General features: G+C 42.9%; 1 protein-coding gene across 2 annotated transcripts in view; it reads right to left on the bottom strand.

The window, feature by feature from the left end:
- Tdrd9 (tudor domain containing 9) overlaps window positions 1-19,683 on the bottom strand; it is a 97,766-nt gene that overhangs the window by 60,028 nt on the left and 18,055 nt on the right. Inside the window, exons 2-7 of one of the 2 annotated variants that reach the window (XM_026405545.2) lie at window positions 17,325-17,431; window positions 11,423-11,520; window positions 9,882-10,103; window positions 9,244-9,366; window positions 5,994-6,074; window positions 2,961-3,122 (exon numbers count right to left, since the gene is read on the bottom strand). In XM_026405545.2, the coding sequence (XP_026261330.2) occupies window positions 2,961-3,122; window positions 5,994-6,074; window positions 9,244-9,366; window positions 9,882-10,103; window positions 11,423-11,520; window positions 17,325-17,431 (793 nt within the window). Of the gene's footprint in view, window positions 1-2,957; window positions 3,123-5,993; window positions 6,075-9,243; window positions 9,367-9,881; window positions 10,104-11,422; window positions 11,521-17,324; window positions 17,432-19,683 lie in introns of both variants that reach the window. The other variant, XM_077800026.1, reaches the window with a different exon arrangement.

A 19,683-nucleotide genomic window follows, 5' to 3' on the forward strand; every position in this document is an offset into this window, starting at 1 on the left:
GTTTCAGAGAAAGAACAGTGTAGAAGGAAAAGAGAAAGTGATGCTATGATGGAGAAAACCAGCAAAAGATGAAGATCAACATCATCAGTGATGTCATGATATCTAATATGACAAGAACAGCATTTCACCTGTGTGGTCCTCTGCCACAAAAAAACATAACCAAATCTAACCATGAGGAAAAAAATAAAATAACCATCAAAAGCCAATAGACTGACTGGGGGAGTAGCTCAGTGATAGGGTGCTTGCCTAGCAAGTATGAAGCCCTTGGTTCCAACCCCTGCACTGCAAAAAAAATTAATTAATTAATAATTCCAATAGAGGTGCATTCTACAAAACACCTGACCAGGATTCCTGCAAACCATCAAGGTCATCAAAAGCAAGTAAAGTCTAAAAAGCTGTCAGTCAGAGGAGCCTAAGGAGACATAAAGACTAAATGTAATGCAGTATCCTGGATATGGTCCCAGGACAAAGGACACACTGGAAAAACTTGTGCAAACAATCAGAAGGAAATTCAATTAACAGAGATACACCAATGTTTGCTTCTTAGCTTTCCCAACAATGAAAAGGAAGATAGGCGAGACCTTTTCTTTCTCAGATCTCCATGTTCTAAAGGAAATGCTGACTATAGAGTCTAGGATTAGAATAGGTAAGTAGGCGTTCACTACAATATTCTTTCCACTTTTCTGTCCTTTTGAAATACTGTCATTTTAAAATTGAATTAATAGGAATGCTACATTTAACAGCCAGTGCTGGCCTGCCTCCAACATGATTCAATTTGACAAACTGTCTCTTATGTCAGGTGAAACCTAGTCAACCACGTCATTGTGGTAGAAAGCATAGTTCAACATCAAAAATATTCCAACACAGATCAAACTCCTACACAGAGCAACGAGCAGCATCCACCAAAACCACAAATGCATGTGTTCTTTGATCCAGCAGGGTCCTCAGTGCCAGGACCAAGGCAGAGTTATTTCCCGGGAATATTTAGCAATGTCATGGTGTAAGGGCATGAGGAGCACTGATTCCACTTGGGCATGGAGGCTGGGACTGAACTCTTGACGATGGACAGGCTGCCCCCACCACCTGGCCCTGAATGCCAACAGTGCTGAGGGTAAGAAGCCCCGGCCCACTAACATGCTCTCAGGGGTGCACTAAGGTGTAAGCAGCAGTATTTGTGCTAAGACTGAAACTGAACCCCTTTAAGTTAAAAGAAACTTCCTGATAACTGCTTTTCTACATCCTCCATTTCCTCCTGCTGAGAATGAAAACTGAAAACTAACCCCTGGCCAAAGTTACCCCTAAGGAAACATGTTGGAACATGTTGGAACAAACATATTTCTTATTAGCATGGCAGAATTGAATCTACATGTGTATATACCCTGCCTTTTGTCTCACTGCCCCCTCTCCTCTTAAGAAAGCTGTTCCTGCCCCTGAGCATCCGCCAACATGGAGATTTGAGAAAGAAAAGGTCTCCCCTATCTTCCTCAAGGTTGCCTTTTGTAAGATTAGTGTTTTCTTTTCTATCAAAGTTAAATCTAGGGGCTGGGGCTGTAGCTCGGTTGCAGAGCACTTGCCTCACAGGTGTGAAGCACTGGGTTCGCTCCTCATCACAACATAAAAACAAATATTTTTTAAAAGTTAAATCTATAATGTAACCCACAAATATTTTTATAGTAACTTAAATTTGACAATGTATAATAGAGCCATTTTAAGTTAAGAAGCCATGTGGTCAGAATGTACCCATTTTTAAATTCCCTAAGGGGCATCCAATCACAGCTGTAGCCTTTTCACCATACTCTCCCCAGTTGTAAATTAGCTAATCATGTAGACTGTAAACCAGAATTCCTACCAGAGCAAGGGGCAGAATCCCGAACTCCTATCAGAACAAGGGGTGTACTGCCTGGCCAGGTGTGCTTGCTTGTAGAATTCCCTCTGGGGGCACACCCTTCTGCAGGGTACCTTGCCAACTCACTTCCTAGCGCATTTGATTTCTTGCAGCACCCTGGTATTTTTAAAACTTTGAATAAACCTGCTTTCCTTCATCAACCTTTAGTAGAGCCAAGTGGTGGAAACTCCCTTCCAGTACCAAGACCAGAAACATTAGGGCTTATTTAAAAAAAGAATGGCATACATCCACATGAACAAAGGTTACTGCAGCTCTCACTACACACTGATATGAAAAGAAACGAACAAGTAGATGAGAAAGCAGAATGAGCACAGAATGCTGCTGTTTCCGTGAAAGGTAACGCAGCATGCTCTTATTCATCCTCAGGAGTAAGCCTGGGGGAGATTTCACAAGAGGTCATACAGAGTGGCTTCCGCTGCTGGGTGCCTGAAGACATAGGTGAGAAAGTGAGGAGAATGAGAACGTCTCTCCTCCTCCATGCACATGAATGGTGCTGGGTCCTGAGCCCAGGCCTCATGCATACTGGCAAGTGCTCCAACACTGAGCTGCACTTAGCAGGAATAGGAAGGAGAAGTGTCAGGTCTGCTTTCACTTTTTCACCTCAGAGTCTCTGATTGTTCCACCAAATGAAAGCAATTTCACATCCATGGCAACCTTCATGAGAATGTTTGCCCCAGTTCTTCATGGTCACATCAATACACCTTACTCATACTAGAAAATGTAAGTCCAATCAAAATTTTATTTAAAATAAAATTACCTCTGACTCCCAAGTGAATCTACAACTTTGTACTGACCAAAATCTAACATTTTATTTTCAACAAAGTATGAAATCAGCCCCACTAATTTTCACTGGGATGTGCAATATGAGTATTTATGGTTCTCAGTTTATAACAACCACCTGGGAGTTTCCCTCCTTTGCTCTTCTACCTGCTCTGACCCCTCTGCTTTAACTTCAAATTCTAATAATGCTTTGCAACCACAGATGGTAAGTGCAGGTTTGATCACATACAAAAGACCAATCATTGCATAAGAAACAATCATTCCAACATACCACACTATGATAAATGTGCTCCAAATCATTAAGATAATACTCTTCAATTGAATAGGGCTTGCCTTCCACTTCAAAAATATATGCAGGATTCATCTTGTTCTGAACAGGAACTGCAAAGTAGTCTGCAAACTCCTTGCAGTTGATGGTAGCAGACATCAGGACCACCTACAGATAAAAGACAGAACCACCTGCAGATGAGAGAGGTCGTTCCAGTAACAAACAATGAGAATAACAATCACTGAAATGAAGCTCAACTAAAAGTCCAGGTTTGTCTTCTGCTTCATTCCTATATTTAATAACATTTAGATATTAAATAATAACCTTTATCTAATGTCATGTATTATACATATTATAAAGAATGCTCAGATACTAACTTTTACTATTCCTCCTATATTATTTCATCAATTGAGAAATCATATGTCTCCAATAAAGCTACAGTATTTATCTAAAAGGAAATTTTGCATCAAGGAATTTTTAAAAAATAAGTTATTAGATAATATGCTCCAGAAAACTGAGGCAGTGGACTAGCAAAGAGGAAGAGAAAGAGATCCAGAAAACCTTGACTATAGCCCAAGAAATTGCATCAAAGCTGTGCAGCAGACTCAAGGCACTAGCCCAGGCCAGAGTAGGGTGATGGACACTCAGGAGACAACTAGTTGTAAGGTTTGCCAAAAAGCAAATGTCAGATGATACCCTTAAGAATCCTGGACCCAAATGCCAGAAACAGTGTCCACAGCACATCAAACGTGCCTGGAGAACGTGGCAGCATTATTGAGGATTGCCAATTCCCTAGCACCCACAGGCTAAGTGGGCAACACAGCTCTCTGGCTGCCAGCTGACTACCTGCTGCATCTGGCAATAAGGGGTCTGAATCTTGGCATAAAAGTAAAGACTTGACCTCGGCACAGTTGGTGCAGTTACTGGTGGACAAACACTGGTTTCCCCCTTAGACATGAGACACAAATGGTAAAATCATACTGCTCAGAACTCATTTTGAGAAGGTTAGAAAAGCATGTTCTGAGAGGCCACTTGGGTGAAAGAGTGGCCCCCAGGGACACACCCAATCACCTCACAAAATCCCTAGCCGTCATCTAAGAAGGGCAGGCTAGTGAACTGCAGTGCTTTTGGTTTCTGTTATTGTCTTTTGTTTGTTCTGCAGTGCTGAGGAACAAACTCAGGGCCTTGACCATGTCAGGAAAGTGCTCTATCACTGGGTACACTCCGCTTTTGTTTGGTGGAGCACACTGTGCCCAGCCATACTGGACTCAGCACAGCCCTGGCCTCCCCAAGCAGCCCAGCCCCTCCTGCAGACAAGACAAGGTGGCAACCTACTCAAGACATGCTAGTCCAGGGTGGGCGGGCCAGAGGACAGCAAGCGGGGACAGGGAGGAACCCTGATAGGAGAACCAAGGGACCTCTATAGTCTGGGTAGGGGGATGCAGTCTGGATACCCTTTCTCTTATACCCATATTCTCTAACAGCAGCACTCGCATAAGAAAGAAATAACCAAGGATTTGATGAGTTTTTTTTTTTAACTTTATAGAATAATCTAGAACTTGACTTCTAATTATTTGGCACACATACATGTCTATATATTTGGAAAATATACTGCTTCCTATATTTTTAAATAAATCATGAACACAAGAAGCTGAAAAACCTCTTGCTTCTTATTGGACAGGTTCACATTCCTCAACACTGTTGTCCACAGTGTGGCAGAATTTCTTCTTAAATCCACCAACACTCTTAACTCTCCTTGCCATTGAAAACTAAAAAAAACCTATATAATCTAGCCATTATTTTGATTTGAGTAAAAGAGAAAAGTCTTCAGATGACAATCACACAATACCTCAATTTGTTGAATTATCTTCAATGCCATTTTTAACCTAAGGTTCCTAAACAGGAACAAATGCCCCTTCTCTCACTCATTCTCCAGTCACTCAGAGCACCAAGAAAACCCACAGTGAAGGTCAGGTTGTATTTCTTTAAAAAAATCACCAAGCTGGTGCTAGGGTTGTGGTTCTGTGGTAGAGCACTCGCCTAGAACATATGAGGCACAGGGTTCGATCCTCAGCACCATATAAAGCATAAATAAATAAAATAAAAGTACTGTCCATCTATAACTAAAAAAAAAAAAAAAAGTCACCAAATTAAGGTGTGGTCACCTTGGGGGTGGGGGAGGAAAAGAAATGCTTTCCTAATAAAATGAATAGATTTGAGACTCGGAGACAAACACTTCATGATTTAGAAGGCAACTGTTTTGCAGTAACAGCGAATCCTTTAGCAGTCCCACACTATAATACATGCATATCCCAAACACTTGCAAGGTGTCTCCCAAAGACCTCTGCTCAGCACAGCTGAACAGAGGGTGATCCATGTTTAGACTTGTTTAGATGACATAATTATTGTTTTTATTTTTTTTTTAATTGAGATGGGGTCTCACCAAGTTACTCAAACTGGCCTAGAATTAGCCATCCTTTTCCTCAACCTCCTGAGTGTCTGGGATTATAGCTATGTGCCAGCAGATGCGCCCAGTGCAGATGGCATAGTTATTCTAAACCCTTCACTATTTTGCCCACATACACACCTTCCTCCTTTGGGTTCAAATAAAAAAGGGTGTTTTCCCTCCCCACAGCCGTCAGTACCTCTGAACAGCAGCACATCTGCTGTCCTCCAGCTCTAGCACCTCAGGACTTTAGTGCTGTTTCCAAAATAGGGCTTCAGAGAAACTCACACACCTTTAAACCACAGTCCCCATTCAAGGACCCAGCATTTCACTGCAGCCAACTACTACTAGGTCATTTTTTAAAGCCTGGAGAAAGTGTGAGAATTCAACACAACACAATAACCAAAAAGTGTTCCCCACTATGCACATCAGAATGCCCCTCAGCCCACTTCCTGGAAGACCTGGAAAATATATATATATGAGTTTTAAGAGGCTGGATCTAACTGTTTCTGCTAAAATAGGACAGGGAAAAACACAAATAAACAATGTCTTAACTTTATAAATATTCCTGTTACTTATAAAATGAAATTTACCTTCACAAAACGTGAATTTGTTCTTAAAAGTTTGCGGACTACCAAGAGCAGGAAATCCATCTCTTCTGTTCGCTCATGTACCTACAAAATAAAATAAGGGGGCGTCCCCACATGGCAACAAGCAAACATGTCACTACTAAATGAGAGGGGAGAGGGGACTTTAGTGCACCCTTGGGAGATGGGCTAACCCAGCTGTCTGTCAGCACAGCTCTTCAGGAGAGTGATAGCACTCCTGGCTCAGAGAAGGCAAAGAGCATCTGCCCACAAGCCAGAGGCTACTGCGTAGGCCACTCTTACCTCAGTGTGCTCTTGAGAACCCACTGGCATTTGGGCAGAACAATGTGAAGAATCTTTGGCCCTGTCCTCTGAATGCCAATAATACCCCCAGGTCACTGGCAAATAACAATATTCCCATTTTCCCCAAGCACAGAGAACCACTGGGCCAACCCCTCATGCCCCTTGCCTCCCCTCAGCCATGGTCTAAAGGCTCACTGCTATTTTGGCCAAGTACAGGGACAAAGACGTAGCAGTCTAATGATGGCTGGAGAACCGCTTGTCATGCTCCATGATGTGCAGAACTCCCAAGGGTGGGCAAGGGATGGCCCTGGAAAAGCTGGGCTGGTCAGAGCAAGGTTAGGGTGTGAGGCCAACAGCAGAACTTCAACAACACCAGCATGGAAGTGCATTCCAGGAGACAGCTGCCTCCAGCCCTGCTCGAATGTGCAGACTTAGCCACTCCAAAATCCATGACAGCGCCACCACCCTCCCCTTGGCCCTTCCGAACAAGCCAGGGACAAAGGGCCCCTTTGCAAAAATAATCCAGTTAACCTACACTTGGTCGGGGTATCTCTGCACACAAGGGGGTGGCAAGCTTCCATCTGAAGACACTTCTCTGTCAAAGAAGAGAGATGGCCACTACATTTGAAGAAGGGGGCACTCTCCTCAGGATAAAAGCCCTAACATGTCATTTCATAGGCACTTCTATTCACAACCCGACTCCTGGCACCACTCCCCACTGAAGCAGATGTGCAGGGAAGTGCTACAGAGAAAGCATTTTTCAGCATGTATAACAGCTGGAAGTCCTCAGCCCACCACAAAGTTTCATTCTCACCTTGTCCTATCACCAACCTTGAGACATCTCATTGCAAGCCTCCCATATCTTACTTGACAAAGAAAAACCAAGGCTACAGCCAGTAAAGGACACCCAGAGCAACCTCCCCCCCAACCCCAGCCCCACTGCTATGTCCACCACTGCTCCCAGCATGGAAACCTTTCCCCTCTGAACTCTGACATTCATCTTTTACCATCTGCCCACAGATCTCACCTACCCCATCTCCAAGTCCCTGGGGTCCCCCACCGCAGGCCTCTCCCCGTGACACAAACACACCCCTCAGGAGCTACCATCTCCCTAGGCAGCAAGGGGCTGAGAGCAGAAACTAGGCACCAATGAGACCCCTCTTTCACAGCAGGAACTCAAAACATGCTCCCTGAACAAACAACCTGCCTAAAGTGAGCTTATTCTTTTTCAAGAGCTAGAAGCTAAAATGTTATCATTCCATCTTAAACTGCCTATCTTCAACTCTGGCGCTTACATTGCTTCTAAAACTCAAATCATTCCAGAGAATGTGATCAATTTTATCTATAAACCTAATTCTCCAGGCACATTCAGTATATTCACCCTGGATGCTGGCAACTCGGTGCTGCATCAGGCAGCTGTGGCCATGGGGTGATGGCACAGCACACCCCCACAGTCCCTTCCACTACTCCTGCAGGGCGAGTTCTTGCAGAGAGCAGCCACCTCTGTTCAACCATTAGAAAAGAATGTGGTCAAGGATGCAGTGTGTCTGTTACTCACCTATGTATATGCAGAGAGAGCTACTTAGTGAGCAGACATCATACGAAAAGCAAAGGTGGGCCTCAGCACCACAGGCTCTGGAGTATGCTCTGGGTGCTGCAACACCATCTGTTCCAGCAGCCTGATCACTGAGCATTACTAAGCTTCAGGTTCCTTTCATGTAAAATGAGCTCTCGACCATAGTAGAGCCCAATAAGGGACAGCCTATTGTGACTACTTATTAAATCTGAATTTTATTTCTACCTAAAGACACTCAAAATTGTCAATAAAAAAAATTCTGAATCACGCTGTCCACGACACTACTTTGAGGGAATGCCAATCATTTCCACCTTCTCCTATACACCCACGGTGCTATAAAGCCAAGTAAGCATGCGCAAGAGTGTAGCACACCAAACAGCCCTACCTATGGTGCCCACTGTTTTCACACCTCCAAAGAGTGGCAGGGCCTGGGGGCAGCGGCTGCCCAGTCAGCTGGACTTTCTGAGCGCCAGGCTCCGCTCATGCCTTCCACAGAACTATGGACTAGCAGACATTTCTACCCTCTAGAAATGAGCCAAGCCTCTCAGGACAGAATTGCTGAGGAGGTTTAAAACACAGGAAGTTTTGGTGGAGCCAATTCCAAAGCTCCTGGAAAAATTGTGGTATTGGAAATATAAACATCGATTAAAATATCCCATTCTACTGAGAAATCCAAAATGTACTGAGAAGGAGAAAAATAAGAAAGCTAAACCAGGCACAAAGACAGGGTTCACAGTGCTTTATTAGGGTTTGGGGTTTTTTGTTTTATGAACAGTAAATAGAGCAATAATTTCTATTTTATTGTGGTTTTTTGTTTGTTTGTTTTGCTTGCACTGTTAGGAGCTGAATCCCAAGCCTTACAAATGTTAGGACAGAGCTACACACCCAGTCCAATTTATTAAAAAGTCCTTGATTTACTAGATAGAAAATGCCTGTGATGTGACTGAAAACACTCACATACCACATGGTTCTCCTAACTGTCTTTCTGTGGCAGGTGTCTCCCCTTACAGAAGGGGAGCGGTGAATAGCCCCAGCCTGGAGCCCATGTGGATGGTCTCTGCCCCCGCAGCCAGGGCACCACAGAGAGCAACACACAAGGCAAATAGCTCCAGTAAAACCTCCGCTACAAAATCAGTTCCAGGCCTGACTAGGCTACAGCCTGCCAATCCCCAGTCCTCGACAAGCAATCTTTTCCTAGTTCTCAACTTTCTGCTCCCATAATTTGAAACGAAGAGGGAAGAATTTAAAAATTCACATTCATAAGTAGAAAGGGCAGTTGTAGACACAAAGTACTCGAGGCCCCATTACAGGAGGACACACTGCAGGAGACCTGCCCGTGTTCCGCACCTGAAGGCCCACTAAGGGCAGAGAACTCACTTCATCAATGAAGACGTGTGTGAACTCCATCAAACTCTTGGCACTGACTATCTTCTGAAGTAGGACTCCAGTGGTCATGTAGATTAACCTGGTATCTTCTGTTGCTATTTTCTCTAGTCCTACCTAAAATTGGGGAAGGAAGGGAGATGGGGGGAAAGGTCAGATTTAAATGGCTCCCATTAACCACCAAAACAGGGTATATGTCCATTTTATAAGGATGGTAAGGAATTTAAAAGGATTATATTTCAGAAGACAAGGTCCAAATTGAAGTCAAGTCCTCAATTTGATTTCTTCTTCCTTTTTGGGTAGGGGGGCTGGTTTATCTAGTCATACTGCCTAAAACATTTTCATGTTATGACTACTGCGTATGAAAACACCTTCTAGACAACAGTGGTATAATTAAAAGAATAAAATTATAAAAGCTAAGAGCCTGAGAATCCTCACTTCTCTCCTATTTAACAGGGTAAGAAATTAAAAATTACTTTCAAGAAATTCTTTTTTTTTTTTTAATTTATGCCAGGGTTCCACTCTAAGTAAATTGGCTTCATTTTCAGTGCTAGTAGAAAACAGTCACATACTATCATCAACTTACATAGAAAACACAGCAGACAGAGCTCAGTTCTCGCTCCCATGCTCACCTGATAGCCCACCAAACCACCGAGAGTCCAAGCACGCTCTTTGCTGATCCACCTGGCGATGCTGCTGGCACCTATCTTCCGTGGCTGGGTGACCACAATGTTGCAGTAGGCACTGCGATGAATGTAATGGTCCAAGATGTACTGCGGGAGCTGAGTGCTCTTACCACTTCCAGTGGCACCATGTATAATTACCACAGAATTGCTTTCTATCAAAGAAATAACCTGAAATTTTTAAAAAGTTACCTTTCAAAATTGGCACAAAATTGACAACAATGTAAAGTATTATCTATCTTAAGAAGACTTTTTGTCTTCCTTTAAATAAAATTTATTAATTAACCATCTAGACATCACAAGAGAAAAGGCTATAAATGGTTGCCACCTTTAAGCCCAAACTAGATTTCTATGCTCTTAAGTCTAAATTGCTATTGATTCAAAATTTTGTCATAAATCTGAATGTGATTCTACATGAAAACAAAGCTGTTATTATACTCAAGTGGTTTTAAATTTCCATTTAAAACTCCACTTACAGATTATACAGAACATTCTAAACTCTAATCTGATTCCTCCCCACCATCCCCCCACTTCAAGCTCTCTTATGCTTCTAGCAATATATATCGTTAAAGAATACAAATTAGAACTGGGGATATAGCTCAGTTAGTAGAGTGACTGCCTTGCATGAACAAGGCCCTGGGTTCAGTCCTCAGCACCACCAAAAAAAAAAAAAAAAAAGAATACAAATTATTCTGAATATTGGCCTCTAAAAATTAATAAAGTATGGGCTGGAGCTCAGCGGTAGTGCACTTGCCGGGCATGTGTGAGGCACTGGGTTTGATTCTCGGCACTATATAAGAATAAACAAAAAAATAAAAAATAAAAAATAAAGGTCTACCAACAATTTAAACAAATTTAAAAATTAGTAAAGTATATCTACTCAATAAAAAGTTACATGATTGAATCTTAAGCAAAATAAAAATGAAATTTGGAACATTTTTCACTGTTTTTCCCTTGTAACTGCTTTATCCACTAGGCTAGTTGGTAATGGTTTCAATATACTTCCTTTTAACCTTATTTAATAACAAGTAAGTAATCAGAAACTTAACCATCCTCCTGACTAGAACTGGCCTGGCATCCATAACAAAATGATCTGTAAATGATTGACAAAATCAATCCTAGGCACAAAATGGGCCAATACTACAAGGAGAACCCAATAGAGATGCTGAGCACAAACTCATTTGGTGGTGAGTTTCTTAAATCAGCTCTGCTGGGGCGGGACCAACAATAACTGACAGCTACTGCAGAGGCTGACAAGGCCATCTGGATGGAGGCTAAGCACAATGAGCACAAGCCAACAGGAAAATCAGCAGCATGGTCCCAGGGAGCCACCTCCATGGAGCCCCAGGCTAAGCTCCTCAGCCTCTACCCACAGAGCCTTGCACACCATAGGTGGGCTCATTTGCTCACTCTCACATGGTAAACCAACAGTGTTGGGCCCCAGGCATCTATTCAATAAGCAAAATTACATTATGACAAAATGATTTTACCTCTTCCTTACATCGATTTATAGGCAAATCAGGGTATTTATAAGTTGTCTCTGGGATGCATGTTGCATTGCTTAATTTAGCCAAAGGCGGCCTTGGACCTGGATTCAGACAAAACAAACAAATACAATGGACTAGCTTATCTGAGAAAATACAAAGTACAGAACCCAATGTTATTCTGATCTATCTATATGGCATGTATATGTACACATGCAAATAAAAAAAGCACATTTCTTACAGGTTAATACGGCCAGCAGGCACATTAGAAACTTCCCTTAGATTAAAATAAAAGAAGAAAACAGTGAGAGGGAGAGAGGGAGAGAGGGAGGGACCTAGAACAGCAAGGACACTTCCATCACAGTAAACCATACTTCTTCCCAAGGTAATCTCCTGCAAACAGGACAAGTCACTTATTAAAAGGTGCTTAAATGGTTGGCCTTGGTGGTACACGCCTGTAATCCCAATGGCTCAGGAGACTGAGGCAGGAGGATTTCAAGTTGAAAGCCAATCTCAGCAACTTAACGAATGTCTAAGCAACTTATTAAGTCCCTGTCTCAAAAAAATTTTTAAAGGGGGATGAATGTTGGGGTGGGGCAGGGATGTGGCTCAGTGGTTAAGCACCCCTGGGCTTAATCCCTGATAACCAAAAAAAAAAAAAAGTGCTGAAATGGAATCTTAATAGAATACACCCACTTTACTACTAAAATAAGCCAACAAATAAATCACACACTACTTAAAACTCCAGGCCTGGTGAAAGGGACTACATCACCCTGCTGAGGGTGCCCCTCTCAATATACGCCCTGCTGTGGCTGCCCTAAAACCCTGAACGACTTCTGGCCATCATTTGGCAAGCTGACCAACTATCAAATTCTTGGAGTACAAGCATTCGCTGGGAAATAAATTTTATCTCCAAAATAAATAAACTCTTTAGGCTTACTCTCTCTCTTTCCTAAATTGCTCCCCTCTCTGGATGCCCCCTCTTCTTGGAGCCCTTTTCCTCCCTCCCCAAGCTGGCTCTTCCTTTCTGTTCCAGCGGCTCCTCCCTATCACTGTCCCACCTGATAAACATGGACCCAAGTTTTTCTTTCATAATTGGTCTAATAACATACAATTAAGACGTGGCTATTTTTTTTTCATTTTATTTTTGGCCCTGCTGGGAATGGAGTCCAAGGCCTCCCCACATTGAACAGCTCTACCCGTAACTCTGCAATGAGAGGAGCCAGATCTGTTGTAATCACTCAGAGCAGAAGAAAAAAAAAAAACGTTCCTATGTGGAAAATAGTACTCTTCCTAAGGGGTCCCTGCACTGATGGGGGATGTTCTCCAAGTCCCACCCTGCACAGCTTCCTAGGCTTCTCTAAAGCAGGGAGTTTTTTTTTTTCTCATTATCACACCTCACTTTCATCCAGTACTCCTCCCGGCTTTTAAGAGGGTCACCGATACTTCTTGCCTTCCCAGTCTATGTGACTAGGCCCTGGAACACAATCAGGAAAGGGAGAAGCCACACACTCTGAGTGAGTAAGGACACACACAGCAGGGGCAGAGGAACAAGCAAACAAGCTAGGGACAAAGTGAAGCCAGAGGCTGAGGGAAGAGTTCTCCAAGAGGAAAGAATAAAGGTTCTTTGAGGAGGAAAAAAACAGGAGGCTTAGAGACTTAGAGACTATCTTTCTGCTTAGAGACTTGAAGCCCTAGTTCACTGTGCTGCTAAACAAACCCTGTTACTCTGACAATACTGATGTGACTTATATGACTTGATTACTTGTATTTTGAAGGTTGTTACTTACAGATAGAAATTTCACAGGGAAAAAATGCCAAAAGCCCTCATTGCACTGTCTAAACTACGGCCCTTCTCCCGGTGCCACAAAAACACCACCTGACGTTTTCAGGTCACTGGCTGAAGCAGACCCAGCACACAGGGAGCCGCCTCTGCACACACAGCTCCAGGGCAGGCAGAAGCCAGAGAGCACGTGACTCCATCAGCTTCGCTTCAGCATCAGAACAGAAAGAAAAAGCAATGAGGGTAATCTAAGGCAACTAACAGACTACATGCAACAAAGTGAAGTGCAGAAGTAGCAGGACAAAGACTACAGCCTCAAAATTTGCTACTCTCCTTTTTCCATTGTCTCTTTATCCTAACTTGATAAGATTAAAATAGTTTATATAAACTGGGAAAATCCTAAAAATCACTAGTTCTCTTTCCAAAGCAATCCTACAATTTAAAATATAATCCAAAGTTTCACAATTAGAGATTCCAAAGAGTACACAAAAGATTTTAACTAATGAGTGGCACCCCAGGCCATATGGAGAATATAATGGCTTTTGCTTTAAAATCCAAACAGTGGACACTACAGAAAAAAAGATTGATGCATTTCTAACTTAACCATAAAATTAAATCTTCGAAACAGCTAATTACATATCAAGTTCTTCAAGGACAGAATGGTTCTGCACACAAAACTAACCCAACTTGACAGGGGGGTTCCCTTCTCAGACACTCTACAGAGGCCAAGCTCTTAAAAGCTCAGAAAGCCACTTGGAGGTTGAACAACCACTAAAGACACCCCAAATTAAAAAGGAGGCAGAACTGTGGCTTTTCATCACCACCCAAAGATACTACCCTGGACAAACTCAACTGCCATGCAAGAGCAGAAAAGCCCCCAAGGAGATCTGAACCTGGAGCTGGGCTCTTCAGACAGGAGAGTTTCTGCTTACCAATGCCATTCCTGCTCCAGCTCTAAAAACTGATCGACCTTTAACTACAGGAAATGATTCTAATGTAATCTATAGAAATTCACTGAGCATCTTTCCTTGAATTTCTGTTTAGAAACAATTTTTAAAATACTTACAAATGAAACATCAGCAATATTTCACCAAATCAAAAGTATTTTATAACTAGATATAACACAATGTTCAGCTGAAGCCTGCAGGGCTGGCTAGAGTTAGGGGTAGCAGTGTCATCTCATGGTTTTCATATAAGGAGACAGAAATAGAAATCGCCCTGTGTCTATGTATGTGTCTATCCACACTGCATGTCTACAAAAGGTCCCCCCGGTCCAGGCAGTATCTCCCAGCTGCTCAAGTCCACTCTCACCACTCCAATCAAGCCTTGAAAAAGCCACAGTATTCTTTCCCCAACACAAACCTAAGCATGTGACACCCTTCCTCCCTTCCCACTCATCTCCCTGACAAGAAAAAAAAAAAAATTGAACCTTCAGTAGCTTCCCACTGCTCTGCCCATTAAGATCAAACTTCTTGGCCATGGCTGTGGGTCCCATCTCTGGGCACGCCATCTTGCACAACCTCATTCATCCAAGGCAACTGCATGAGTTTATGTTGCTGCTGTAATGCGCTTCCACACATATTCTTTCTCCACAGTTCTAGAGATCTGAGCCACAGTCAGTTGACTGGGCAACATCAAGGCATGAACGTGCCCTCCTACACCTGTGGGGAAGGCTTGTTGGCTTCTCAGGCTGCCTTGCACTGCTTGCTGGTACCTGTCCTCAGAGCACTTCACCCACAGCTCCCCCACTGGCTCTGACCCTCCTGTTTCCCTCTTAGGAAATCCCTGGGTTGAACAATACCTATCTGCAAAACCTTCCCACCTCAAGATTTGCAACTCACATCTGCGATGTCTCTTTTACCATGTGGGCAGCACTTTCACAGGTTCTAGGAGTAGGGTGTGGACCTCGCTGGGGCGCTCGTATCTAACCTACAGAGCTGACCCCACTGGCCCTCCCATCCCTCCCTACTCTCTACTCCCAGCAATAACGGCCTCCTCCTTCAGGGCTGGCACCAGGCTTCCTCCCATCACAAGCTTCCCTCCATCCTCTCCCCACATTGCCACTGAGCTTAATTCTACCTGCCCTTCCACTCTAAGCCCAATTGTCCCTTTACTGGTAGCATTTTATGCCCCCCAGAGCTCTTTTAAAGTACTTAACTCCAAAAGCATTTACTTATGCAACCCCTTGACCTCAATAAGATCTGGAGGAGGAGTTATTCCTTTGACTTCCCATGCTGGCTCACACACGCCTCAATGGCTGCTGGTGGCTGAACATACCCTCCTCAGGTAGCCAAAGCTGCAGGTCAAGTGACTGCCCGGTGAAAAACTCCAAGTGTATTAAAAAGCCACATACAGAAAGCAAAGAGCAGTTTCAAATATGAGTCAAAATCGTAAATTGGGAGAACAGACACTCTGAACTGCAGGCATTCATTTGTAATCTAGCAACTTCTTAACAGTTGAAATCCCAGATGGCAGACTTCGGGATCACATGCAGTATGCAATGGACTGTGTGTGTGTCCCAGGCCAGCAGAGGTGTAATAGGAAGGACTGTATCACATAGAGTTATCTAGAAACTAACCAGCATGCTTCCCCAAATTAAAGCATTAGATGACAGACCTCTCTCCACATTAACTCACAGGGCTCCTCCACGCCCTAACAAGGCTGCCCAGCACCTCACCACCCCTCTATTCTGAGGAGGAAGTTCAACACTTCCTAGACTTCCCATAAGTAAGCAATGATGCAACAGACATTCTTGTGTGCACAACCTTGTACTGCTCTTAGCATAAGGAGAAGCTGCATCAAAGGGCACAGGTATTCTGAACTATCACTTCTAATAATAATGCACTCAACTATTCAGACAAATCTCTCTCCTGAGGCCACTTAAAGATGCTAGGTGACATACACAAACATCTCCTTAAAGGCACTGCAGGGACAATGATCCAATGAACACATATCAGGCCAATGTCTACACTAAGGCAAGAACACAGAGGAAGGCAAAGGAGCCAAGGCTGCTTTTGCCTTAAGGTGAAAGATAAATGAATTAATCAGACTAGAGTACAATGACCCCATGCCCCCCAAAAATTAAAAACACAAAACTAAATAAAATGTGTCATAGATAATAGCTCAGAATTTTCTAAAACTGATAAAAAATACAAATAAATCCCAAAAAGGATAAGGATTTATATAGTAGTACCCTCATTGTACGGATGAGATATCACCATTATTAAAAGGGCTTAAAAAAGAAAAGGGGCCAAGCACTATGGTGTATGCCTATAATCCCAGCAACTCAGGAGGCTGAGGCAGGAGGCCCACAAGTTCAAAGCCAACCTCACCAACAGCAAGGCCCTAAAGCAACTTAATGAGACCCTGTCTCCTCTTAATAAAATATCTTAAAAAGGGGTGCTGGGGCGGGTGGGGATTGTGGCTTAATCCTCAGCACCACATCAAAATAAGTAAATAAATAAAAGTATTGTATCCATCTACAATTTAAAAATATTTTTTTTAAAAAAGTGGGGGTTCTGGGGATGTGGCTCAGTGGTTAAACACCCCAGGTTTAATCCTTGGTACAAAAAAAAAAAAAGAAAAGAAAAGGGAAATATTTGTGTAACCCCAACTTCTATTCCTAAGTCAGAGTGTGAGTATACCAGATAGGAAAAGGGAGGAGGAGCTTTCTGGCTGGATCAATAGGAAGTGCACCACAGTCAACCTTTACAAAGCAAAAACTCAACAGGGAGCTTCCACCACACGAACAGGGCCTGACACTACAAAAGCACTAAAGCAACTTGTTCCAAACATTGCACATCATGCTTTGTTAAATTTTCATTTTAATGTTCATTGTTAAAAAAAAAAGCAACTCCTACAGTAAGTAATAGAAAAAATTAAGTAGTTTTAATTAATAATAAAGCAAAGAATCCTTATTAATATTCAAAAAACAGACAATTTAGGAACTATAAGAAAAAAGTGAGCATTCTATAATCTATCATACATTCATGCCCCAAAACATTAACAAGTAATGTGATTTCTTATTTTAACAAAAACACCATATTTTTTAAACTTTTAAGAACATAATGTGTGAACACTAACACATCATACTTTAAATATACATATTTAAAGATGCCTGTTTACCTGGCCCACAGGTTGGTTGGTCGCTGTTATACATATCAAATTCTTGTGCTTCAAGCTGTCTGTATTTGTTAATATACTCCATTTCTGAGCTCCTCTGGCTGAGTGACCTGAAAAGAATAGTAAAACCTGGATACTATTCCCCAAAACCACCAGACCTCTGTGTGCCAGAGTTCCTGTCTCCTTAGTTTACACTAAGTTATAGGGGAACATGCAAATAGCCAAGAAGCAAACTAAGATACACTCAAACTCACTGCTACCAGGCAGATGCAAATTCAAACAATGAGAACCTGTTTTTCACACACTAATGTTGCCAAAAAGAGCAAACAGCCTCAGAATATTTAGGGGGAGGTTGGGTAAGTAGAATGTGACCATTTATCCTAAAGGGAAATCTGTGGTATCTCCTAAAATGTTAAACACACAGCTCCTACAATAAAAACTTCCCTGAGTGAAAAACTCACACCTGTAAACACTCACATGCATTCAGCAAACACCAACTGAGCACCTGCATGTGTGAGGTGCTCTCAAGACACCAGGTACAGCGCAGTGAACAGAGCCACATCCTCGCCCTCTCAGAACTACCATCCTGGTGAATAAGACCCAATATGTAAGATGCTATGAATGCAGCTGAGAAAGTAAAACTGCCAGAGTGTGAAGAACTCCAGGGGGGAAGAGCACTTTTCATGATATTCATGATGATTAAAATCTGAAAAACACATCCTTAATGTGCATGGTGTTTAAAGATTACCACAGCTCTGTTCACGTCAGTTGATAAAAATGCTCAGGACATTAAGTATCATAAAAATGGCAAGTACAGTGACATCCATAACATGCTATCAATATGCATGCTAAATTGTATTGTGTTTTTGTTCCCAATGACTAATTTAAGGCAACTGTTGTCAGAGAATGAGTGTGTATTGCTACTGATTCACTCAATATGATGGATAACTTGACTGGGCCAAGGGATGCCCAGATAGCTGGTAAAATACCATTTCCAGCTTCATCTTTTTTTTTTTGAGAGAGAGGAGAGAGAGAGAGGAGCCGGGGAGAGAGAGAGAGAGAGAGAGAGAGAGAGAGAGAGAGAGAGAGAGAGAGAGGGAGAGAGGGAGAGAGGGAGGGAGGGAGGGAGGGAGGGGGAGAGAGAGAGAGAGAGAGAGAGAATTTTTTAATATTTATTTTTTAGTTTTCGGCAGACACAACATCTTTGTTTGTATGTGGTGCTGAGGATGGAACCCAGGCCGCACACATGCCAGGCGAGCGCGCTACTGCTTGAGCCACATCCCCAGCCCTCCAGCTTCATCTTGTGAAGGCACTTCTGAAAGAGATCAGCTTTGGAACCAACAGACTAAGCGGACACTCCCCAACATGGGTGAGAAGTCATCATCCACATGAGGCCTACCCAAACAGAGCAAAATGAAGGGAAGGGTAGATCTCTGTCCCCTGAGGTGGGACCACCATTTTCTTCTGCCCTCAGACGCAGAAGTATCTGGACTTTGGGCTCCAGTACACACACTAGCAGCTCCCCCAACCCCAGGTTCTCATATCTTCAAACTTCAACTGAACTACACCACTGGCTTTCCTAGTTCCCCAGGATATCACCGGACTTCAAGTCTCCATAATCCCAGGAGCCAATTCTCACCATAATCATCCATTTCATCGGTCCTGTTTCTCTGGAGAGCCCTGATACACTTTAATAAAATGCTATTCACTTTAGAGCTTTCTTTTGCCTAATGCTAATAATTATAGCACCATTCTTTTGGTTACTGTTTGCCTGATATTTGTTCACTAGTTCACTCAATAAGTAAGTGAAGTCTGACTTTGTGCCTGGCACTCTTCTGAGCACCTAAGCTGGGAATGGTCACCAGCACAGACTGCCCTCCTGGAACTTACAGTTCAGCTGGGGAAGGAGTAAATAAGTAAAACCAAAGAAGGTTAGATAAGGGCATAGGGGGAAATAAACCAGAAGGAAAGATTGGGCAAGAAAGACTGCAACATTAAACACAGTGACAGATGACACTGAAGCAAAAGTCTGAAGAAGACAGTTGTACAGCTACTCACAGAGAAAGCTCTCCTCCCCAAGAATCCTGGGAAGCCCTGAGGCCAGAGTATACCCAATGTGGTCAACAGAGCCTGCAAAAGGACAACAGGAAGGTGATACCTAGAAAGGTACAGGGGAGAACTGGGGATACCTGGGGAGGGTCAGGGAGTAACTAGAAAGATATTGACTGCTGTTCTGAGTAAGATGGGATTTGAGCACACAGAGAGGTATAAATATCTGACTCCTGCTTTAAGGGTGAACAGGTGAAGAGGCGCACAGCAGACCCCCACCATCAACTCCGACTGTTGCAGCAATGAATCAGAG

The sequence above is a fragment of the Urocitellus parryii genome, chromosome 6, assembly GCF_045843805.1.
Source record: "Urocitellus parryii isolate mUroPar1 chromosome 6, mUroPar1.hap1, whole genome shotgun sequence".
Classification (NCBI taxonomy): Eukaryota; Metazoa; Chordata; class Mammalia; order Rodentia; family Sciuridae; genus Urocitellus; species Urocitellus parryii.